Below are 25585 nucleotides of genomic sequence, written 5' to 3' on the forward strand. Positions count from 1 at the left end.
GCCGGGTCATGTAGTCCACATCGGAAGTTCGGACTAGGCAGAAGGCTCCTGAAAAAGGAAGTGAAAACGTTGCGAACGTAATGAACGTATCTGGAGCGGAGAAGGCAAGGAAGAGAGAAGGCATTAAGGGGAAGTGACGCTCTTCTCGCTCAGGGCGGAAGTTCCCCGCCCCACCCGTAAGAGTTGGGATTTGACTAAAGGCAAAAGAGCATCTTGCCCGGGTTCGCGTTGTCCACGGCTCCTCCTCTTGTTGCTGCAGGCGTGATTCCTGGGACTCAGGTATTTTCCTTTTGCTGTCCTTCTGCGGCGCAGGCTTTGGCAGAGTTCTGCTGGAGTGCCGCTGGTGCTGCAGTAAGATGTAAAGAAATGAACGGGAGCAAGCAGGGAGAGAGGCGACATCTTCTTGTGCAGGGCTCAATCGTTGTAAACGCGTTGCTATCTACAGCCCTAAGTGCGATCCTTTCCGCCTGCCGTCCGCTTACCGGGACGGGAGATCCGGCCCAAGGCCAAGCTCAGAGCTCGCGTACTTTTTTTCAAATCTTGGTGTTTTAGGCCTTTACTCTCCTCGCCCTACCCCCCAACCCCCTTTTCCTACTTCGCTTACCCTCCGGTTTTGGAGGGTTACTGGTTTTCTGTCAATGGTTTTCTGTCATTTTTCCTTATCCTCATCACTTTAAGTTCTCTTTGAAAACGTACTTGATCTGGAGACAAATCTGTTTTTCCTTGTAGCTAACCTTCTTTCCCTTATAGGTTCTCAAAGTCTAATGCAGTTCCTCTGTGGGACTCACCCCTTCCCCTCTCCCGCTCCCTCCGCAGCCCCAGCCTCCCTGCAGGATCCTCCCGCGTCTCTGCAGCCTTTCAGTATCCTGGAAACAGAGATTGCAGAGAATTTCAGTTGCTGTTGAAGTTCTTGGCATCACGGTCCTAAGAGAATTCTGCCCTGTAGACTTAGAGCTGATAATAGACGTTTCTTTGTTTTAGGCGAACTGTGAATTTGGTGAGCATTTTTTCCTTCTTGTAATTAAACTTAAGCGGAAACAATTGAAGAGCTCGAGTGCCTGGTGTGAGGCTGAGTTCTTTGGAGTGTGGAAGAAAATATTTTTGGGAAGGAATAATACAGTTGCTTTTGAATGACCCAGTGAGAAAAGTCTGTTATCATTTGAAGTCTACAATTTATGCACTTAGAATGCAAGTGTTCCTACCCTGTTCTGTACCACACGAGATGTCTCAAATACTTTTTTAAGTCTTAGCATACCAAACCACTTTATAAATAATTTTTGCTGGATAATGGAAGTTCAAAAATAACTTCTGGGTATTGTCTTAAAGCACAATTTGATTATTATAGGTTTCTTTTCTTTTTTCTTTTTCCCCTTTCTTTTGGGAGTAGAGTAAATGTAAATGGGGCTTGTGTAAACATGCATCCTTCTGTTTTGGTTTAAGTTCTAGGTTGTTACTTTGATTTTAATTAGTCATTTTGGTGTTTAAATGAATCTGCCTAAATTTGGTTTGACTAAAAAAATAATTTTTTTTTTTTTTAATTTTAGGGTCAGGGTAAGGGCAGGGGAGTGAAAACCAAGAGATGATTTTAGAAGTTGTCAATGAGAAAGAATGTCTAGTTCTCATATTTCCAACGTAAGAAGTTCAAATTTATACTTTTACTCATGTATGCTCAGACTTCAGGAACTCAATTCAGACTTAACTAAAAGAATGATGTACACATCAGAATGTACACATTAGAATGCCAGTTTATGTTGCAATAGAAGATAACCCTTTCCAGTAATCAGAATTTTCAGGTTGAAAATCCAGTGCACTCTTTCCTGTATGCAAGAACTTGGGAAGTTGTGTGGTAATCATGGAACAAAGAAAGTGAACTTGGAAAGTCCTGAATTATATATCATCATCAAAATTATGGTAGAAGCTTAAGAATTACCCCTTCTCTCTATAAAGAATACTTTTTCAAGGGGCTTGCATACTTAAATCAACTAGTTATATCCTTTTCCTTGGAACAAAGCACGATGAGTTTTCATTTTGACCCCTTTTCTCAGGGCCCTGTAGATCACTATGTTATAGATTGCAGTCTATTTTATATCTGTTACCTTTAATTTCCTTGATGAAGACTTGGAAGATGCATTAGTCTTCATGGTGGATGGGACCAGGAAATGGGACCTTATCAGCATCCCATATCTTACTAATTATCTTTTAGAGTTATTTTGTGGAAAATAAATCTCATCCAATTAATGTATATTCTGTTTATTTCTATTACGAAGCAGATTTTTAAAAAACCTTATTCTTGAATTCTAGGAATTGTGTACTGACTAGGGAAGCCTTTTGTATTTAACCATATGGAGAGATAGGATAAAAATTTTTAAATCAAATTCCAGAACAGTGGAATACACTATTAGGTGTATTAATAATACACCTCTGAAAGTTGAAAGGGAGTAATTAAGAATACATTGAAAATAGCAAATTCAGATAAAATAAGTTAAGAATTTCAAGATAATTTCAGTAAGTTCAAGAAAGTTTACTTAAATTAATGGATTAGTTAGTTAAATTAAGGAATGTTTCTAATACATACCTTAATTTTTTGAGCTGAAGTTAAGGTAAACACAATTGCCCTAAAAGCATCCTTTATTTCCACAGTCAGAATAAAATATTAATTGGTTGGATGAACCACTATAGTTTTTTCCTTGTTCTTACTCAAATTTTACAGACGTCCAGGAATATTGGAAACCAGTTTGAATTCTGTAAACTGTTAAGAATTTTGTATAGTTTAAGAAGTTATTGTGAAGAATTGCTATGGAAATGAAAGGTGCTATTAACATTAACAAGTAATTATAATTACACTATTATTTGAGTGTTTGCTGTGTGCCATACACTTTGCTGGGTACTTAATGAATATTAACTCATTGAATCCTCACAACAATTTTTTGAGGTTTCATCATCTACATTTGTACTGTGGCACATTTTGTGGGTGTTTGCATCAGAAAGTAATTACTCAAATTAGTCAATTTAGTTACTTGCTTAGAGCTTTGGAAAACTTTTGATGGGGGAGAGTGTTGAAACTATAGGATAAAATTAGATTTTTCCATCATTAATCATTCATATCTATTATTATGTATTATTTGATTATATGTATTTTAATCTTCCTCTTTGGGTTTATGTTCTGAACCCTTTTGGTTTCTTGTTTGAGTCACACCTTTAATAAGGTTAAGAAATTATGAGCTTATTTTTATACATGTAGGATTAAACAGGTTTTCTTGATGTGTATCAGTGTTATATTTCATTTACTTAGGTTTGTGCTCCAAATCCATTGTGCATTTCTGAGTCAAAACGCTACTTTTAAACAAACAAAAAAAATTTGTTGCATTTTAAGCACTAATCTGTTAACAGGATTTCACATTTTTTGTAAGCAGTTTTTCAGTAGATGGGTTAATTATGTAACTTAGAGCTTTTACTGGATGTAGTAATGGCTTTGGGGACTTGCTTTCTTCTGTGTTATTTTGGAATCTATGATATAATGATTCGTATTATAACAGGCTTCTAATTTTACTTTTGTTTCTCTAGATATAATGAAAGTCAATCTCAGAGAAAAGGAAAATATGCCAACTTGTTCCATAGGCTCACTGTCAAAATTATTATGCCATCATTAGTTGAATTCTTCTGTGAGGAAAATTGAACTGTGGGAAAGAAATTTAAACAATTCTTATTTCTCTTGACCATTTATTTGCTCTCTTTGTAGCAGATAATTGCCTCCCAGCTGATTTCAGCACCACTGTTTTGTAGCTTAGGTGTCAATTAAGTGTAATAACTCACAACTTGACCTTTAATAGCTTGGTTTCAGAATCTAAAATTGTGAAGCTGCTGTAGACTATGGAATGTTTGATTTTATTTTAAATTTATCTAATGTTATCTTATATTGTGGATATTTATGTAATAAGAATGTGATTAGAAGTGAAGTACAATGCTATTACCTTTTTAAAACTTTTCAAATGGATACCATTTATTCAATTTTGACTAATCAATCCAGTTACCTGGATTTAGAGTACTCATAAGTATTTGTTTTATGATACCAAAATTAAAAACAAAAAAGTATGGCAGGGATGTGGGGGAAGAAGAAACAATCCTACTATTATATAAATAACAGAAGGGAATGATTGTTTCATGGACCTCTCTTTATTTCATTTTAAAGGTCTGATGTATTCTTGTATCTGATCTACATAGTGTGTGTGTGTGTGTGTGTGTGTGTGTGTATATTTTATATATATGTATATGATCTGTGCTTTTTGGGTTTCTGTTCTGTACCTTTTTAGTTTCTTGTTTGAGTTAAAACTTGAATGAGATTAAGAAATTATGAGTTTATAAGTGAGGCACTATAACATAGTATTTAAGAACTCTGGAGACAGAGTGCAAAGGTTTAAATCTTGCCTTGGGCTTAATTTCTCTGTGCCTCAGATTTCTTCATCTGTTATATGGGAATAATAATAATAGCAGTGCCTATCTCATGGTGTTACTCTGAGGATGAACGGAGTTAATACATGTAAAAAGCTTAGAACAGTAGCTGGTACATTATGGCAATCAAAGATATTCTAGATGCTCTTTATAGAATAATTTAGTCTTATCAGGAGTAGCAACAATTATAAATTGGTTCAGTAAATATTTTAAGCAGGTCAACACTGATCAGCATTGTAATTTTTTTTAATGTAATATGTAAAGAACATTGTTCTAAGGTTAAGAAAACATTATAGTCCCAGTAACGTCTTAACTAATTGTGTGATCTTGTTAATTCATCTAAACTCTCTGAACTTCAGGTTCTTCATCTGTAAGTCTTATGTGAAGTTTAGTGCCATATATTTTTTTCTTTATTTCTTTTTTCCTGTACAAAATCTCATAAACATGCAAATGTAGAATAATGTAATGAACCCTTATGTACCTGTCACCCGGCTTCAGCAGGTATCAACTCATGACATCATATCCATTTCTATCCAATCCCTCATCCTATATTAATTTTTTTTAAAGATTTATTTTTTATTTTTATTTATTTTTTTTAATTAATTTATTTCATTTTATTTATTTATTTTTTATTTATGGCTGTGTTGGGTGTCCGTTTCTGTGCGAGGGCTTTCTCTAGTTGCGGCAAGCGGGGGCCACTCTTCATCGCGGTGCGCGTGCCTCTCACTATCGCGGCCTCTCTTGTTGCGGAGCACAGGCTCCAGACGCACAGGCTCAGTAATTGTGGCTCACGGGCCTAGTTGCTCCGCGGCATGTGGGATCTTCCCAGACCAGGGCTCGAACCCTTGTCCCCTGCATTGGCAGGCAGATTCTCAACCACTGCGCCACCGGGGAAGCCCCATCCTATATTAATTTGAAGCCAATCCCTGACATCATTTTATCTACTGATATTTCAGTATGTATTTGTAAAAGATAAAAACTCTTAAAAACAAAACTATGGTATCACTGTTCAACAACAAAGAATAACAGTGATTAGTTAATATAATCAATAATACAGTCAGTGTACAAAATTCCCAGTTGTCTCCTAAATGTTGTGTGTATGTGTATGTATATTATATGTGTGTGCACGCACCTGAATGAATCACAGGTTGTATTTGGTTGATAATGTCTTTTAAGTTTATAGTAATCTGTAGGTTCATTCTCATCCTATTTCTTTCCGTTTATTTGTTGAAGCTGTCTATGTTATTTATTCCATAAAATTTCTCACAGGATGTTTTTGCTGATTGCATCCTTCTGTTATAGTTTAACATGCTTTTTCTGTTTTCTTTATTTCTTGTAAATTAATGGTTGGATATAGTCTGTTGACTACATGTTTGATTTTGGGGTGTGTGTGTGTGTATGTGGTGAGTGGGAGTATGCAAAAATATTTATAGGTGGTATTATGATCTTCCATCAGAAGACCCTGATGTCTGGTTGTCTCTGTTTTTGTGACATTAGTAGCCCTTCATAATCAATGTCTACCTCTATTAATTCATTAAGATTGTAAAATGGTGATACTCTATCATTCCTTCTTTAATAACTGGAGTACTTTTATAAAGAAAAACTTACCCTCATCTATTTGGTAACCCAGTGGTACAGTTATTATAGGAAAGGCATGATAAATGCTTGATTCTTTCCCTTTATTTGCTAGGTTTCAAATAATGAGTTGATTCATTAGCATCCTCCAGTGGTGAGCACTTTTTTTAAATTATCATAATTTTATTATCATTATGAACTCACGGATTTAAGCATGTCTGCTGTGTTTTAATCAATTGCAGTTACTGTAATTGATGATCAGTTTGTCCCATCTCTTTGACTAATGAGAGCCTATTCAGTTTGGCTCCTAAGTTTTTTATGACCTTAGTCATCATTGATAGCTTTATTGCTACCTAGTATGTAAAGATTCCAAATTTATGGTGACATTTTCTGCCCCAGGTCTGGAATCAGCCATTTTTTCCAAGGAGTTCTGTTCCCTTGGAGGGAAACAGTATTTAGGGACCACATCTGGTGCTAGGAGTGCTCTTTGCTACTGGGTTGGTTGTAATTTCTAGCCCTTTTTAGTAGACAGAGCTAGGAAATACAATTTTTTTCTTAATATACATTTTATACATTTGTATATCTCATATATTTCATATGGTATATACATATGTATTAGTGTATATAATGTTGTTTCTATATATATTTGATATTTTTAATTCAAAATCAGACTACAAGGTTTATATTTAATGTCTCAGTCTTACATCTTTCTCTTCTCCCATATTGAGAATCCCAGATCACAAATGACTCTAGGGACGATAGAATTAGAAATGTCACGTAATTATGCATGTGGCAATGCACAGTAACAGTTTCAGAATACAAATAACACTCCCACCAACCATGTGATTACTGAAAGTGGTGTAAAAATTTTTAGGGCATACCCCACTAGGGATGGACTATCAAATTACTGTTTTAAAGTTATTTGGAATGGTATGGTTAGGCTACTAACTAGATGAACATTGGGTTCCTTTGCTTCCTTTTATTTTCAAGTTTCTTATGGATTGTGTTTTTAAGGTTTAATTTTGCTTTATAATTGTGTAAAATAATTCCCTAATTCCACAGTCAAATCTATAAATGGTATATATTCAAAGATGTGTAGCTTCTATCTCTATCCCCTCCACTCTTTTCTCTCCCTTCTCTGTTAGGTAACCTTTTAAAAAATATACCATGTAATATTTCCTTTTTTTAAAAAAAAAAGTGGGTATGTATATTTGTAACGTCCCCTTTCTTAGATAAATAGTGACATACTGTACACACATTTCTCTTCCTTGCTTGGATCAGGGAGATCCTGCAGAGTAGTATATGCAGAGATTCCTCATTTCTATTCACAGCTGCATAGTACTCCATTGTATGGATGTGCCATAGGTTTTTTCAGCCATTTTCTGGTTGGTGGGCATTAGAGTTGTTGTAAAATTCTTGGTCAGTTGCCTCTTGGTCTCTCAAATATGAAAGTTCAAAAGCATAAGGTATTATTCTTTTGCTTGTACAAATAGACCTACAATTATTACCTTATGCATTTGTCTTTATATATTTTTTGCCAGTGTATTTTTTGGATAAATTCTTAGAAGTAAGATTGTTGGATCAAAGGGTAAATGCAAATGTAATTTTGCTAGACTTACCAAATTTATCTCCAGAGGTCTGTATCATTCAGCATTCCCACAAGGATGTATGAGTGTGCCTCTTTCTTACAGCCTCACCAAGAGTATATTGTCAGGAGAGAATTGTTAACTCCATATAGTTTTAATTCATTTGATTATAACTGAAGTTGAGTGATTTTTCATATACTTAAGAACCATTTGTATTTTTTAACCATCTGTTCATTTCTTCAGCCTAATTTTTCTATAGGGCTAGAGTATTTTAGGAATGTTTTATTTATTGCTGATACATCTTTTATATATATTGTAAATTTTTTCTCAATCTCATTTATATTTTGTTCTTATTATTTTTTTAGCTATTCAAAGTTTTTTAATGTAATTAATTTGATCTACTTTTTCACTTATTGCCCCTGGGTTTTGTACCATAGTTAGGAAACTGTTCTCTAATCTTAAGTTATAGAGGAATTTACTCCATTTTATTCTAATATTTGTATGATTCCATTTTTTACATTTATACCTTTGATCCATAAGGAATTTATCCTGGCATAGATATGTGGAAGGGATCTGATTTTATCTATTTTCCTGAGGCTCAGTTATCCCAACATGTTTATTTAAAAGTCCCTCTTTTCCTCACTGATTTTGAAATGCTGCCTTTATCATAAACTAAATTTACATATATTAAATTATCTATTTCTGTATTTTCTATTTTTCACCATTGATTTGTTTCTCCAAACCAAACATTCTATTTAATCCACAACAAATTTTACAGATGAGAAAGTTCAAGTTTAGAATAAGTAATTTGCCCAAAGTCTACAGCTATTAAGTAGTCAAATGTTGACTTGAACCCACTAATCTCTCTGGCCCTGAAATTCACATTTTTCCTCACTGTTCTTTCCTGTTTTCTATGGTACTTGTTCTTCATTCTGCACAAGGTTGTTATTGAGATAAATGAAACTGCCAGTGTAAAACTGACAAAGGTTAGGTTTTGAAGATTAGGAATTATTGCTTCTGTGAGTTATTTTTAGCCATTTATGGGTAAATAACTAAGAACCAAGTATAGTCACAGTTGTAATTCATAATTTTGAAGGAGTAACAGTTATAATTTGCCATAATTTTTAAGCAGTTACACTTGTGCTGGAAATATTTTAACCGATTCTCAAACATTAGCATGCATAAAAATACTAATGCATTCTTAAAACACAGATTGCTGCCCCTTCCTTAGTTTCTGATTCCTTAGATGTGTGGTTGAGCTCAAGAATTTGCATTTCTAGCAGGTCCTAGGTGATGCTGATGCTGTTGGTGCAAGGATCATATTTGGAGAACCATTGTTTTAAAGCTCTCTCTTTTAAAAGTTCTGTGAATTTCTCTTAAGTCAGATTTCTTGAAAGAGAAAAGGAGTCAAATTTAAAATGTTAAGAATGATGTTATGGCAAACCTCCAATGTAATTCATTTTAAGTTCCCTATATTTACCTTGCCCTTTTAAAGTTCTTAGTTCAAATTGTTTTGGTTATATGTTAAGAGTATAATCTCTTAAACTTTATTCTCAATACTTCTTAAAAGGGATTAAACATCATGTCATTTGAATCCAGTACAATGATAGAAATATGTATGGGTTTTCTTTTATGAAGTCATCTTTACCAGTATCCTTCTTGAGTGGTTTTTAAACCTTTGATCATTTTTATTATTTTGGGGGGTAATAGGAAAGTGAGACAAAGGAAAAATACTACAGAGGGTATAAGTGTAGGGGAATAGCTTCATCCTGGCATTCTGGTGAACTTGCATGTGTCCACATAGGCAAAAGCTTGGACTGTGGGACTGAAGCTTATCTGAGTCTTGGAACACCTTGCGATTCTCCTGGAACATGAGAGGATGGGTGGTCTTTAAGGAGCTGCTGCAAGGCCATCTCTGACCTACCTCTCAGTCACCCCTGGGAGTCTGCCGTGAGACAGTTTCTCTTTACCTCCCTGGTGTGATGAGGTATGGGACTTTTGTGTCCTGCTGCCCTGCAGAATAGAGCTCCAGAATATAAAACTGCTGCTGCCGTAGTTTGGGTTCTTCACAACTTATATTGCTGCCATCCAGCCCCTTTTGTTTCTGTGTTGTCCTTTTTAGTATGTGGGACAAGGATCCAGGGAGCTTAGTCTTCTTTCACTGTCTGTAAGTAATAAACTGTCTAAATTTAAAAGTGGCTCGCTGTTATCTTTTCTGGTCAAATTAGTCAGGTTTTGGCCTTGCCCTGTTTGTATTTATTCATTTGGCAGTAAGTAAGCTTTGTTCCGTTTTTGGTGAGTGTGGAAGGGAGTCACATGGATTTAGCTGGCAAAAACCGAGTCTTCTTAAGGAAGATAATGATAATAGTAAATAGCACCTAATGATTATTGAGTGCTATGTGTACCATTTTGTCTGTGCTTTACAGATGAGAAAACTGAGACTTTAAGATCACTTTCCCAAGGTCACATAGCTATTAAATAGTACAAACAATATTGTAACCCTAGGAACCTGATTCCAGAGCCCAGTCTCTTAAAATTATACCATCCTGCATATCTGGATATGTGTCATATATACACACAAACATATGTTCTTTTCTGTGTTGCATGTGTACATATATATGTGTGTGTATGTATATTTACAAATCAATATTGTAGTATGCTTTTATATCGTGCTGATGGTAATTTACCAGTCTTGAATTGGATATACAAAAATTAGTATAAAGATCTATTACTGTATGATTTCTATTTATACTAAAAATGAATCTAACCAATAACTCATTACCTTGATTTGAGAATCAACAATTCTTCAATACTTTGTGTGGTCCAAGATGTCCACTGACATGTACAAAGATGGTACAAAGTAGATTTCTTACCCAGTAGTAAGAGATGGTACAACATAGAAAGCAGAATACCTCTTAAGCAAACAATATTAAAAAAATCACTAGTAATAAGATAACTTATAAATAAATAAGATATTTATCACGAACTTACTAAGTGATAGGCACTATTCTAAGCACTTTATATGCATAAATGCATTTAATCCTCACAACATTCCTATATTATTGTATTATTACTGAGTAACTTTCACCCTTTGGTTTTTCACATAACTCTCAGATTTCCTTTTTTTTTTCTTTGGACTCAACACCCATAAGATGTCTTGAATTTCTTCTCTTCATCAGGTCTTTTACTTTGTTTAGATCCCTTTTAAAGGATGATACTCCAAATCTGTATTCCAGATGTGGTCTGACATTTGCAGAGCCAAGTGGAATGTCTCCTCTCTAGTTCTGTATATTATAGTTCTATTAATGCACCTTAAACCTCCATAAGATTAATGTGCTAAAGTATTGCTAAAATTAAAATCCCTAAACCCTTTAAACACATCCTACAGATCTGTCTTTTCTCTCTTTTTCTGTACTTGTATAGTTGTTTTGGCATCCACTATAGAATCTTAACATTTATCCCTCTTAAATTTCTTCTTATTAGATGTCAGGTCTTTTTGGATCCATGTTTTGTTAGCTGATGTATTTGCTGTCCTCTGCAGCTTCATATCATCTGCAAAGCTGAAGAGCCTGCCTGCAGTATCTTCATCTCGGCCTATGGTATACCATCAGAAACCTCCCTCCAGGTGGAACTCATTTCATTAAGTAGTATATACTCTGGTGTGGTTGTCCAACCACTTGCTAGTTTAGTTAACTGAGCTAGCTTATATTTTTTGGTTTTGTTCTCAAAATCATAAAAGCATTATAAAATTCTTTACAAGTATCTAGTTAAACATTGCATATTTTTCTGATCTGCAAGTCTTCTAAATACATCAGGAAAAAAAAGATTAATCTGTGACACGTCTTCTTGTTAACTCATGCATCCTAGTCTTAGAGATCACTACATCCTCTTCTAAGTATTCACATATCAAACCTTTAATCATTTGTTTTAAAGTGTTATCTGAAATTAACATTAACCTTACCAGAATGTTAGTAGAAATTACACTCTTATTTTTGAAAATAGTCTCCTGTCTTGTGGCACTGGCGATGATTCAGGGATCTCATTCACAGGTTCTTTTAAATATCTTGGAACATAATTGTTTGGTCTGGGAGAGATGTGAACTTATAAGGTAGCTAGGTCTCCTTTTTTTTTAATTTACTTTTTTAAAGGACTATTTTTTTAGAGCAGTTTTAGGTTCACAGCAAAATTAAGAGGAAGGTACAGAGGTTTCCCATTTATAGCCTTCCCCAACACATGTGTACCTTCCCCCATTATCAACGTCCACCACCACGGTGGTGCATTTGTTACAACTGATGAACTTATATGGACATGTCATTATCACCCAAAGTCCATAATTTACCATAAGGTTCACTTTTGGTGTTCTGTATTCTGTGGGTTAGGACAAATATATAATGATACATATCTACCATTATAGTATCATATAGAGTAATTTCACTGCCCTAAAGATCCTGAGTGCTTTGCCTATTCATCCTCCGTCCCCCTTAACTCCTAGCAACCATTGATATTTTTACTGTCTCCATAGTTTTGCCTTTTCCAGAATGTCATATAATTGGAGTCTTGCAGTATATAGCCTTTTCGGATTGGCTTCTTTTACTTGGTAAGACATTTTCTCCATGTCTTTTCATAGCTTGACAGCTCATTTCTTTTAACACTGAATAATATTTCATGGTCTTGTTGTACCATAGTTTATCCATTCACTTACTGAAGGACATCTTGGTTGCTTCCAAGTGTTGGCACTTGAGAATAAAGCTGCAATAAACATCCATGTGCAGGTTTTTGTGTGGACATAAGTTTTCGATTCATTTGGGTAAATACCAAGGAAGGCAATTGCAGGATTGTATGGTAAGAGTATGTTTAGTTTTATAAGAAGCTAACAAAGTATCTTCCAAAGTGGCTGTACAATTTGGCATTCCCACGGCCATGAATGAAAGTTCCTTTTGCCCTACATTCTGTCCAGCATTTGGTGTTCTCAGTATTCTGGATTTTGACCATTCTAATAGGTGTGTGGTAGTATGTCGTTGTTTTAATATGCAGTTCCCTCATGACACATGATCTTGAACATCTTTTCATCTGCTTACTTACCATCTGTATCTTCTCTGGTGAGGTATCTGTTAAGGTCTTTAATCCATTTTTAAATCAGATTGTTACTTTTCTTGTTTAATTTTAAAAGTTCTTTGTTTATTTTGAATAACAGTTTTTTATGTATTTTTATTTTTGGCTGCGTTGGGTCTCCGTTGCTGCATGAGGGCTTTCTCTAGTTGCGGTGAGTGGGGACTCCTCTTCATTGCAGTGCGCGGGCTTCAGTAGTTGTGGCACGCAGGCTCAGTAGTTGTGGCTCACGGGCTCTAGAGCACAGACTCAGTAGCTGTGGTGCACGGGCTTAGTTGCTCCGCGGCATGTGGGATCTTCCCAGACCAGGGCTCGAACCCGTGTCCCATGCATTGGCAGGCAGATTCTTAACCACTGTGCCACCAGGGAAGTCCCTGAAAAACAGTTCTTTATCAGTTGTGTTTTTTTGCAGATATTTTCTCCCAGTGTGTGGCTTGTCTTCTCATTCTCTTGACATTGTTTTTCCCAAAGTAGAAGTTTTTGTGTGGTTTTTTGTTTTGTTTTGTTTTATAGAGACATCCAACTTATCATTCTTTCTTGTGTGGATTGTGCCTTTGGTGTCTTATCTAAAAAAAAAATCATTGCCATACCCAAGGTCATCTAGAATTTACTCCTGTGTTATCTTCTAAGTGTTTTATGGTTTTGCATTTTACATTTAGGTCTGTGATCCATTTTGAGTTAATTTTTGTGAAGGATATAAGTAAGATCTGTGTCTAAATTCATTTTTTACTTTACATTCCAGCACCATTTATTGAAAAGAATATCTTTTCTCCATCGTATTACCTTTCCTGCTTTGTTAAAGATCAGTTGACTGTATTTATGTGGGTCTGTTCCTAGACTCTCTGTTCTGTTCCATTGGTCTATTTGTCTGTGCTTTCACCAGTGCCACACTGTCTTGGTTACTACAGCTTTATAATAATGCTTGAATTTGGGTAGTGTCAGTTGTTCAACTTTATTCTTCTTTTTCAATATTGAGTTGGCTATTCTGGGTCTTTTGCCTCCCCATAAAAACTTTAGAATCAGTTTGCAACATCCACAAAATAACTTGCTAGGATTTTGATTGGGATTGCATTGAATCTGTAGTGCAAGTCAGGAAGAGCTGACATCTTGATAATGTTGAGTCATCTTATCCATGAACATGGAATATCTCTCCATTTATTTAGCTAGTTCTTTGATTTCTTTTATTAGAATTTTATAGTTTTCCTCATATAGATCTCGTACCTAATTTTGTTAGATTTATATCTAAGTATTTCAGTTTTTAGATGTTAATGTAAATGGTTATATGTTTTAAATTTCAAATGCCACTTGTTCGTTGCTGGTTTATAGAAAATTGATTGACTTTTGTATATTAACCTTGTATCTTGCAAACTTTCTAAAATTGCCTATTAGTTCCACTGTCTTGGGTTTTTTTTTTTTTTAATTGTTCTGGATTTTCTACATAGACAGTCATGTCATCTGCCAACAAAGAGTTTTGTTTCTTCCTTTCCAATCAGTGTGCCTTGTATTTCCCTTTCTCGTCTCACTGTATTAGCTAGGTGTCATTTTTCATTTCCTTCTCTTATTTTCTGTATCATTCACCTTTCCTGTTTGTTGTTCACTTTTCATCCTGAATAACATCTCCTTGTTGAATCAGACAAATGAGAGTTGAGAGGGGTATGTTTCACAAAACAGCACTTATAATTAAATTAATTGCATGTAAAGGAAGTGAGTACTTAAATGTTTATAGACTTTCAGTTGAAGTTAATTTTGAACCAGCCTTTTGCAAATTTGAATTGGATGAAAAGAACATGGGAGAGGAGAAAGTTTATAGGCAAAAATCTGGCAAATGTAAGAAAATATTTATATAGAGCTGTGGTAATTACATGAGCTTTATTGGAATGAAAGGTCGTTATGGAAAGAATGGGAAATAGTGAAAGTGGGGATCATGAGAAGAGAATGAGACTTAAGTGCTGTATTCATAGCACTTCGAGTTGTGTGGAACTTTAAACTTTACAGAACAATTTTCATGTAACCTTCTGAGATAGGTGGGAGGTATTCTTATTTTATGGATAAAAAAATTAATACTTAGATTAAGAAATGTACCAATTCCATATAATAGTATGTGACCCAGTTAGAACTAAAACTCATTATATTTCCAAGGTCCCTATTCTTCGCTGATACTGTTACATTTCTGTTGCCTCACCATAGTACCCTGTACTCATAACTCTTACAGTTTGTTATATGTTCCTGTGCATTATCTAATTTGATCCTCAGAAACCTTGTGAGATATATATAGTTCAGGTATTATTATGATCTCACTTTACAGATAAGGAAAATGAAGATAAAGTAAAGTTAATGATGTAAAGTAGCTAGGACTACTTTCTTAATCCTGTCACTTATTTGCTATATCTACTTGCTTTCCTGTTGTTCATTTTTCTCTTTTCAGTCTAGATGTTAACTTTTTCCATTAAACTGAGACTAAAAGAAGTTAAACAAGTTTAAGAGGTCAACACTATACTAAGTAAAAAGAACAGACCCAGATCTAAACATGTGCCTTCTGGTTGCTGTTTTCTTACCAATATTCTGTTCTGGAATAAAGTACCTACTGGAAGACCAACAAGTTTCTTGAGACTTGTCTGTACCCTGATTGAGAATTATTCTGTTAGATGTGTGCAGGGATTAGTTGGAGAGATCAGAAGTGGAGGCTGGTGATATCAGCTATAATGTGGTCATGTTAACAAAATTTGTTAATGGACATAAAATTCAAATGAAACAAGTGTGAAATTATGATGTTCTTAATGAAGATAAAAGTTTTAATATTTGGATATTTGCACCTAAAAATGCACAGGAATGAAGTGCTATACTCTCCCAGTCCTACCAACATTTATATTATTTAATAATGTTCAGAATTTTTAAGTTTATTTGATAATACTTTTAAAATAGGAACCAAATTTTCTGCTTTTTTAAATTATCCCCATTACTTGTGTTTGAGGTGTGAATGAGACAGGAAAGAAACAGTTCATATTGTGTAGATGTCTTATATTCCTTTCATCTATTCTAAGCAACTGCTGTGAGCCATTCTGAAGTATCCATGTGTTGATTTCTTATGTCTGCTATAACAAATTACCACAAACTCAGTTGCTTAAAATAACAGAACTTTATTCTCTCACAGTTATGGAGGCCAAAAGTCTGAAATTATTATCACTGGGCTGAAATTAAGGTGTTGGCAGGGCTCTGTGCCCTCTGGAGGTTCTAGGGAAGACTGTGTTCCTTGCCTCTTCCAGCTTCTAGTGGCTGCCAATGTTAATTGGTTTGTGGCTGCATCAATCCAATCTCTGCCTCTGTGGTCAGATTACCTTCTCTTCTTCTGTCTGTGTCAAATCTCCTTCTGCCTTCTTATAAGGTACATGTGATTGCACTTAGGGCCCAACTAGATAACCCAGGATAATCTCCCCATTTCAAAATCCTTAATCATATCTGCACAGTCTTTTTTTTTTTTTTTTGCTGTAAAAGTACCATTCAAAGTTTCCAGGGATTAGGATGCAGATGTCTTTTGGGGGAGCAATTATTCAACCTACCCCAGTCCTTATTGCCTCTCACTTTTTCTTCTTCTTTTCTTTCTAGTCTCTTTTCTTCTCTTCTATTTTTAATCTTGTTCATCTTCCAGAAGCACGGAGTGTGCTTAATATCTATAATAAAGGAGTTGAATGATTGTTAACTTCCCTTCTAACTCTAAAAGCCTCTGTCTAGTATTTAGTATTTAAAAAACAACAAACATGCAGATAAACAACAAATCTTATTTATTTTGTGCTACCTGTAAAAGTAATCATTTGTAAATTATTTTGAAATAACTATTCATGCTTTTTGTTTTTCTGTAGATGGACCACACATCCCCGACCTACATGCTTGCTAACTTAACCCACTTACATTCTGAACAACTTCTACAGGGCTTGAATCTTCTTCGTCAACATCACGAACTCTGTGACATCATTCTTCGAGTAGGTGATGTTAAAATCCATGCTCACAAAGTGGTACTTGCCAGCATCAGCCCATATTTCAAAGCTATGTTTACTGGAAACCTTTCTGAAAAAGAGAACAGTGAGGTTGAGTTTCAGTGCATTGATGAAACTGCTCTCCAGGCCATTGTGGAATATGCCTATACAGGGACTGTTTTTATTTCACAAGACACAGTTGAATCTCTCCTTCCAGCAGCAAACCTACTCCAGATAAAACTTGTCCTGAAAGAATGTTGTGCATTTCTTGAAAGCCAACTTGATCCTGGTAATTGTATTGGAATTTCTCGCTTTGCAGAGACATATGGTTGTCATGACCTTTATTTGGCAGCCACTAAATACATATGCCAGAATTTTGAAGCAGTTTGCCAGACTGAAGAGTTTTTTGAGCTTACTCATGCTGATTTGGATGAAATTGTTTCCAATGACTGTTTGAATGTAGCTACTGAAGAGACTGTTTTTTATGCACTTGAGTCTTGGATCAAGTATGACGTCCAAGAACGCCAGAAATACTTAGCACAGCTACTTAACAGTGTACGATTACCATTGCTGAGTGTTAAGTTTCTCACTAGATTATATGAAGCAAATCATCTTATTCGTGATGATCGCACTTGTAAACATCTTTTGAATGAAGCTCTGAAGTACCACTTTATGCCTGAACATAGACTCTCTCATCAGACAGTCTTGATGACACGACCTCGCTGTGCTCCCAAAGTACTTTGTGCAGTAGGAGGAAAATCTGGACTGTTTGCCTGTTTGGATAGGTAAATAGAAGGCTTTTAAAGGATTGATGCTAATAGATTTTATACTCTTAAAATTTGCTAATTTGTTATATTTTTAAAATAGTTTGATTTTCCTGTTTATTTGCTTCTTTTTGTTGTTTTCTTTTTAAATCACTTACCTGATTATTTTAATCACATTGTCTTCCATTCTCTACAACACTCTCAATTTTAAACACCTCTCCTCCCTCCCGGTGGTCAAATTTTATCCATCCTGGTTATTCATGAACTTTTCTTCCATTTTGTGCCCTTTTTTCCTTTGTGAAATCATTTACATCTTTATATGAGTCAGACCAGGTCAGAGGGGATTTATTATTGCTAGCTATATCAAAAAATGCTAAAGAGGAGAGCTAGGAATTTGTGATGAGGTCAGACTGGGACAAGAATATGTTTGAATGAATACAGTTAATCAGAGTAACCACCAGGAAAATAAAAAACAGGATATTGATATAAATCATGGACTTTACATGCAATTTATTTTCTTCAGCGTAAATATTTTTTTAACAACAGTAGTAAAAAGTGCTTTCTTTTCTGATAACTTAGAGTAGGAGTTGTCAGACTTTTTCTATAAAGAGCCAAATAGTAAATATTTTAAATTTTGTCATCGTCATATGGTCTTTGTTGTAACTACCCAAGTCTGCCATTATAGTACAAGAGCAGCCATAGATAATACATAAACAAATGAGCATGGCTGTGTTCCAGTAAAACTGTATTTACAAAAGTAGCTGGTGGGCTGAATTTGGCCCATGGCCATCATTGATTTAGAGCATTCTACAAGTAACTTTTTTTGTTTGTTTGTTTATTTGTTTAATTTTTATTTTATATTGGAGTATAGTTGATTAACAGTGTTGTGTTATACAAATAACTTTTATACATTGAAAATATAGCTGGATCTTACCTTCCTTTTCCCTTAAATGGGATTGCTTTATGAAAACTTTTGTGTTTATTTCTTTAATATTTAATATTCTAAATATTAGAATAAATATTAGAATATTTAATATTCTAAAATATTTCGAAACATTTGGTAGATTGCATTTCTTTCCTCCAATAGGAGGAAACTGTTGATGTTTTATCAATGTCAATTGGTATGTTCTTTATCTTTTAAAAAGTCTCAGTGTACATTTTAATTGTGGTCTAAAACTAGTATTGTTGAGATTGGGCTAACAATAGCTTTAAAGTTCCCTTGTGCCCCTCCTTGATGCCATCTCCTTCTCTCCCCCAGAAGTAACCAGTATTCTGAATTTTTAATGTATTATTCCCTTGCTTTTTGTTATAATTTTGCCACGTATTATATGTGCCCCAGTATATAGTTAGGTTTTACACATTTTTATGTAAATGCAGTAGTACCATGTATATTCTTCAGAGATGTGTTTTATCATTGAGCAGTAAGTTTATGAAATTGAGATTGCATGAGGAAATAATTCATTTAGTTTCATTGGCGTGTGGTATTATAGTAGATGGACATAATACAACATTTTCTTTTTACTATGAGTATGATGACTGAAAATTAATTGAAATGTTTCACATATACAGAAAAGTCCACAAATTCCAAGTGTACAGCTCAATGAATTATCACAAAGCAAACATTACAAACCATTTCAAGAAAAGAACATGAACAACACCCAGAAACCACCCTTAAGTTCCCTCCCTGTCCTCCCCAAAGGTAACCACCACCCTCATTTCTAATCTAGAGATTAGAAGTGTTTTTGAACTTGATAGAAATGAGACTATACTGAATATATTCTTTTGAATTTGGCTTGTTTCCCTCAACATTATATGTGTAAGATTCATCGCTGTTACATGTAGTTGTAGTTTGTTCATTTTCATTGCTGTATAGTATTTTCTTATATGATATGCACAATTTACTTATCCATTTTATGGTTGATGAAAAATTTGGATTGTTTCCAGTTTTCAACTATTACAGATAATGCTACTGTGAACACTGTTGTACATATACATATGTGTGCATTTCTCTTGGGTGCACATCTAAGAATGGAATTGCTTTGTCATGGGGTGGGTATACCACATCTTATTTATCCATTCTCCTTTTGATAGATGACTGTGTTGAGCTGCTGTAAACCTTTCTCTATTTGTGTTCTTTTGCAAAACTGGCTGCAATAGGCATTCAGTAGAGTAGATACACAGGAATGAAATTGCTGTGTCAGAGCATACGTGTATCTTCAGTTTTGCCAGATATTGTTTATGGGCCATTTTGATGTTTTAAATTTAATTTTTTCTGCTTATTCTTTAGTGTGGAGATGTACTTTCCTCAGAATGACTCTTGGATTGGTTTGGCACCCCTGAACATTCCTCGCTATGAATTTGGAATATGCGTTTTAGACCAAAAAGTGTATGTTATAGGTGGTATTGAAACTAACGTGCGTCCTGGCATCACTATCAGAAAACATGAAAATTCAGTCGAATGCTGGAATCCTGATACAAATACCTGGACTTCTCTTGAGAGAATGAATGAGAGCCGAAGTACCCTTGGAGTAGTGGTACTTGCAGGAGAACTTTATGCTTTAGGTGGTTATGATGGACAATCTTATTTACAATCTGTAGAGAAGTATATTCCCAAAGTAAGAAAGTGGCAACCTGTGGCACCAATGACTACAACAAGAAGTTGTTTTGCCGCAGCTGTGTTGGATGGAATGATATATGCCATTGGTGGGTATGGTCCTGCCCACATGAACAGGTATTTAACTTAATCAAGTTGTATATGCTTGTAGATTTTTAAAAGTATCATTAACAATGATTTCTGGATTTTAAACAATTTGTGTATATGAATGAACTTCCCTTTTTAATTTTTAAAGTAATATTGATAGACATTTGGGAAACTTAACCTGCTCCACAAGTATAATTGTAACTGTTTTACAAGGAGATTTAATACAAACCTAAAAATCAAATCCTTTTTATTAAATTTTACATTCATTCATTCAATATAAATGGACTAGATTTTAGAATTCAGCAATCTGAAAATAAGATGAAGTTAGATAATTTTAGATTTGGGGTGGTGTGTGTATGTATAAATGTGTGTGTCTGTATGTGTGTGTATGGATGGATGATCTGTTACTACATTGTTTAAAAGAATAAAAAAGTGGAAAATGTAATTTCTATATGCTTACACAATATTATAACACATCATAAACTTTAAGCCTTATTTAAATATTCCATTCTGGATTCTTATTCTGTAATCATACATGTATCATTATGTATCTGAGCTGTGCTGAAATTTAAATGTGAGATTTCTGTATCTTATAGTATTCTCTGAATAAAGGAGCAATATATATATGAGAAAAACAAAAGCATAAAGTGCTTATATGGAAAATTAATCATAATTCTGAACCTTTGTTGAAAGTCGATCTTCCAAAGATTTTCTCTCTAATAGTATTTTATCTCTAATAGTGGTATGTGTTTTATTTATTGTGAGCATTTTAATAAAGGAGAGTATGTGGTGGTTTGTTAACAGGCTGAGAAAGTAATGAGACAACACCATTTCATCTATAAATTTTTATTTCTGTGTAGTCTAAATTTTTCTCTCTTTTTATTGCTCCTTTAGTTGAAGGAAAAGTATTTGGGACCCAGACATGCATTTCTATTTTTTGAAAAGCTGCTAGCAGAAATTTCTAAGATAAAAGGTTAAGTACTTTAATGTTGAGATAATGCTCTTGAAGTTTAAGCTTTTGTTACAGTTTTTCACAGGATTTTTCTTGTCTAGTGATTTTGCTCTAACGGTTTTTATCCTGGTGTCCTTTCAGGAATAGTTGTAGTTTAGTCTTCTAGTCTAGTCTAGTCTAGTCCCTATTCTGAACTTACTCTCAAATGCTTTAGGCTTTCTTGAGAAGTTAGGTTAGGACCAGAACAAGCTCAACCAACTTGCCTTTGCACCCCTTCAGGGAAAGTGTAGGCTTAAAGGCCTTCTGGGATTTTCTAGGAAAGCATATTTGGAAATTCTGATTTGATTTGGATTTCCATAATGCAACTTGGAAATGCCAAGAATTCTCTGGAATACAGACTTTATTTAAATCCGTGAATTCTCATAAATTACTCTGATTATTATAATCATTACAATAATCATTATTATGATTAGCCAGTTTGTGTTATGAAGTATGTAGTGTTTGCTTTACAGTTAGTCAACATGAATTCACCTATAAGAAAAAAATTCCTCTTCTTTCCTTCTCTTCATCTTCCCTTTTCCGTAGCTGAGGGGAAAATCCTTAGTATCTTTAGGAACTGTCTATATTCAGTTTGTGATTTTCAGAGTCCTTTCACATGCATACTCATTGGACTTTATTCTTACATGAATCCTTGAGGTTATATTATCCCCATGTTTACAGGAAATGACTTATCCAGGAATACACAAATCCAAAGTGGTAGGTCTAGGTATGTATTATTAGTACTTGAACCCAGATTTTCTGACTTCAAATGCTCCATGCTTTTAATACACCTTGCTGCTTGTACAATATAATAGAGTAGGGTGTGGCTATTATTGCACCAGTCTACAAGGTAAGCTTTTATCCCTGTGATTTTATCAGCAAAATCTGAACATTTGGGACAAACTACTCTTGTTTTATATCTGTCCGTTTGCACTTTTAAAACTCTGGTGGGTTTTAGTTGCTTTAGTAGGAAGAGTGACACAAAGGATATGTGAATTAATTCTTTCTTTTGTGAATATTTGCAGTGTGGAGCGTTATGATCCAAGTAAGGACTCCTGGGAGATGGTTGCATCTATGGCAGATAAAAGGATTCACTTTGGTGTGGGTGTCATGCTAGGCTTTATTTTTGTGGTGGGTGGACATAATGGTGTTTCACATTTGTCAAGCATTGAAAGATATGACCCTCATCAAAATCAGTGGACTCTGTGTAGACCAATGAAAGAACCCAGAACAGGTAATAATAACATACCAATTTCTAAACATGCAGGACAATATTTTTTATAGTGATGTTCTTGAAATAGTAGTTTCTTGGGATATAACAGTAAGAGTATTATTACTTGTCCAGAAAAAACTTTTTTTGTGATAAACTTGACTGACAACTTGATTAGACAAAACTATATATATTTTTTTACTGTGATTTTAATATGCCAATGTGCATATTGTTATTTTTTAAACTTCTACAACACATCTTGAGAAATGCTGGTAATAGAAAGTACCTTATAGAAGCTCTTTGTGTCCATGTAACAAATGTTAATTGTTTTATGTGTTACACACACATGTGCACACACACCCAGGATCCTAGGGTTGTTCTATTTTGTTTTTTATTGTACATCAGCAGTCTGTATGTTACTTTCAAATGTTCTCTCCTCCTTAAGGGGTATAGTTATAGTTGATCTAGAAAGGGTTGGGTTTCAGGTTTCATAAAGAAAAACAAATACACCTTTGAGGAAAAGAAGAAATTATCCTTAAACCCAAACTCAAATCACATTATTTTAAAAGGAACATTTTAAGTTACTGGTGGAAATGCTTTAGGAGTATTCCTTGCATTTATGATTAAAGAAACTCCTGAAAAATAAACATACGAAGGAAATTGAAAGGCTTGTTTACTAGAATTAGTTTCTGTGGTACCATTGAGAAGGAAAACCATAAAACAATGAAAACGTAAAATATTTGGGTAGCCTTGTTCTTTTTAGAACTATATATACATAAACTAAAATTTTTAAAGCATAAATTATATAGTTCAATATATATTTAAAATTTTAACACGTTTGAAAACAAAAATTAATGATTTTTGAAAAATATAAATTGAGAAGAAAGCATATGGAAAGATATATACTACATTCTTAATGTTTAACTGTGGTGGAGAAAGGGAGAGTAGGATTGAGGAGGAGAGATGAAGGAAGACTTCAGCTCTTTTATACTAAGGGATTTTTTTTCCAGTAAGCACATATTGCTATATTGCTTGTATAATTAATAATAGATTGTTGAAATGTATTTTAAGAAAACATTTAAATACAAATTTAGTGCGAAGTCTGCTTCATGGTTAACATATTTTTTCCCCTATTTTTACCCACCTTTCCTAGGAGTTGGTGCTGCAGTAATTGATAACTACCTTTATGTAGTGGGTGGTCACTCAGGGTCTTCCTATCTGAATACCGTGCAGAAATATGACCCTATCTCAGATACATGGCTGGATTCAGCTGGCATGATATACTGTCGCTGCAATTTTGGATTAACTGCACTTTGACAAGTGTGGACTTGTGGAAATAGCGTAGTGATGAACCTTGTGCTGCATGAAAGGATGCCCAGTTTTCTGAAGCCCAAAAGCTACATTGCTTTCTTTTTAACTTGAAATGGCATGAAGACTCAAAGTTTTGTTGGGTACTTTGAACTGACAAGTAGCTTTGGTTGCTCTTGATTATACAGTGAATCAATAATCCAAGAAAAAAAAAAAAGGAAAGATCTTGCCAATTGAATTGTGCACTTTTTTTTCCTAATACTGGGATAGAATAGTTTTATGTTCATAAGTGTACATGTGGAGAAAACCTTGCTGCTTTTTAAAAAAAATTTAGCTTTCTTCCTCCTCCTTGTTCTGCACCGTTTTTTACCAGGATGAGAGATGCTTAGATGCTGGAGTATACTGAGTGACTAGACAGAGTGCTAATACTGTTGGATATAAATTCATATGCTTCACATTTTAAACAAAGGGCTGCTTTTTTTTTCTGGTACTTTTAAGGGTTGTAAATTACATGCCATACTGAGTCACCTGGATATTCTTCCTGCTAAATGGCTTTAGGGCTGGGGATGTAATAAGTTTTCAAGATAAATGCATTTACTATCATGATTTCGGGTCCTATTTTAAGCAATCAGATACTTACTGTGTATGCCTTTTTTATATGGGCAGGTTAATGCTGGATGAATTTAGTTACCCATCTATGGTATGCTAAGCATGGATAGAAAGAGTTAAGCATATCAGTTTCAATTTTTTTTTAGTAGTCCAGCAGGCTTCCCAGTGTTGATGTAAATATTTGATAAATGTTTAGTACCACCCTTAGTGCACATTAAGTTTTTTCATATATGCTTACAATAATTTTAGTTTTTTTAAGACTTTTGTTTGCTTTTTCAAAGTATTCAGATATAAAAATGGTGCTAACTGTAGGATCTGTAACAGGGCTATAAAAATGTTCTTTTGGATGTTAAATATGAGATACGCATGACGTGTTTTGATAGTATTTTTCATTTTTACCGGCTTGGTTCATTTGTGCTTATTAAAAATATTAGTGTTTATACTAATATTTACATCCAAAAAACATTCAAATGGCCTGTTATGCTTTTCATGGTTCCTGAATAGTGATTTAAAGAAAGATATATTTTATCTTCTTTCTTCTTGTGCTAGATGTTACATGCCCTTCTTAAAAACAGAAATATATGCATTAAATATAAAGCACTAGGCAGTTAAGCATTATTTTGTACATTTCTTAGGTAACTGAATATTTTAAAGTTATTGAGGAAAACTGGAACTTGATGTTTACTTGAGTAATGGTTCTAAATTCAGTTCCACTTTGACTAAAGAAACGATCTTTTAAAGCAAAATTGTTTGCTTTACCCAAGTGACAGCTTATTTAAAAGAACTGGTTAATTCATTTTGTTTTGCATGTTTTAGTAATGTCTCTTAATCTTGAATACATTACTTTGCATTTTATTAGGATGTTGGTACTTGTGTTTTTGGTACTGTAGTCATTTTGTTTTCCTTCCCTTGATTTTTTCTTTCTCTTTTCTTTTTTTTAACTGCCCACTATCTCTTTATAGTCTCTACAAAACTATATTTGTTTCCTAAGAAAAAGTTCATATTGCATTCTTAAGTGCCATAATGTTCAGAACTATTGTTAAGAAGCCATTTGTAATTATAAAACATAGGTTCATTTTTAGCATATATGTTATTTCTTGAAAACTATTTATAGCCAGGCAATTTTCAGTTTTCCTTGTTCTTCCATAAACTGCCAGTTGTAGACTTAAATATATACTGCAAAACTGTGTGAACTCATCTTTACTCATATAAGTAGTTTCATGCTTTATGAATATTTGCACAGATTATAAAACCTTGCAAGTGATTTTTAGTCTCTTTCTAATTAAGAACTCAACAGGAGCTACTAATAAAA

General features: G+C 34.2%; 1 protein-coding gene across 3 annotated transcripts; it reads left to right on the top strand.

Moving 5' to 3' along the window:
- The first annotated feature begins 127 nt into the window (after nucleotides 1-127).
- On the top strand, nucleotides 128-23905 carry KLHL28 (kelch like family member 28). 3 transcript variants are annotated; one of them, XM_082452141.1, is made up of 6 exons: nucleotides 134-279; nucleotides 817-997; nucleotides 16577-17475; nucleotides 19742-20185; nucleotides 22172-22380; nucleotides 23510-23905. In XM_082452141.1, the coding sequence occupies exons 3-6, from the start codon at nucleotides 16577-16579 to the stop codon at nucleotides 23671-23673; spliced, it is 1716 nt and encodes a 571-aa protein (XP_082308267.1). In that variant the 5' UTR covers nucleotides 134-279; nucleotides 817-997; the 3' UTR covers nucleotides 23674-23905. The 3 variants fall into 3 exon arrangements, with proteins under 3 accessions (XP_082308265.1, XP_082308267.1, XP_082308266.1); XM_082452139.1 differs by lacking the exon at nucleotides 817-997 and having other exon boundaries at nucleotides 128-279; XM_082452140.1 differs by lacking the exons at nucleotides 134-279; nucleotides 817-997 and adding an exon at nucleotides 5352-15215.
- Nucleotides 23906-25585: the final 1680 nt, after the last annotated feature.

The sequence above is a fragment of the Balaenoptera physalus genome (genome assembly GCF_965194825.1).
Source record: "Balaenoptera physalus genome assembly, chromosome: 2".
Lineage (NCBI taxonomy): Eukaryota > Metazoa > Chordata > Mammalia > Artiodactyla > Balaenopteridae > Balaenoptera > Balaenoptera physalus.

What these genes read in the sequence shown, in the direction of transcription:
- KLHL28 (XM_082452139.1), top strand. Translation starts at nt 16,577, where the DNA reads ATGGACCACACATCCCCGACCTACATGCTTGCTAACTTAACCCACTTA. An exon ending in CTGTTTGCCTGTTTGGATAG is followed by an intron (nt 17,476 to 19,741) that starts GTAAATAGAAGG and finishes CTTATTCTTTAG; the next exon opens with TGTGGAGATGTACTTTCCTC. An exon ending in GGTCCTGCCCACATGAACAG is followed by an intron (nt 20,186 to 22,171) that starts GTATTTAACTTA and finishes GAATATTTGCAG; the next exon opens with TGTGGAGCGTTATGATCCAA.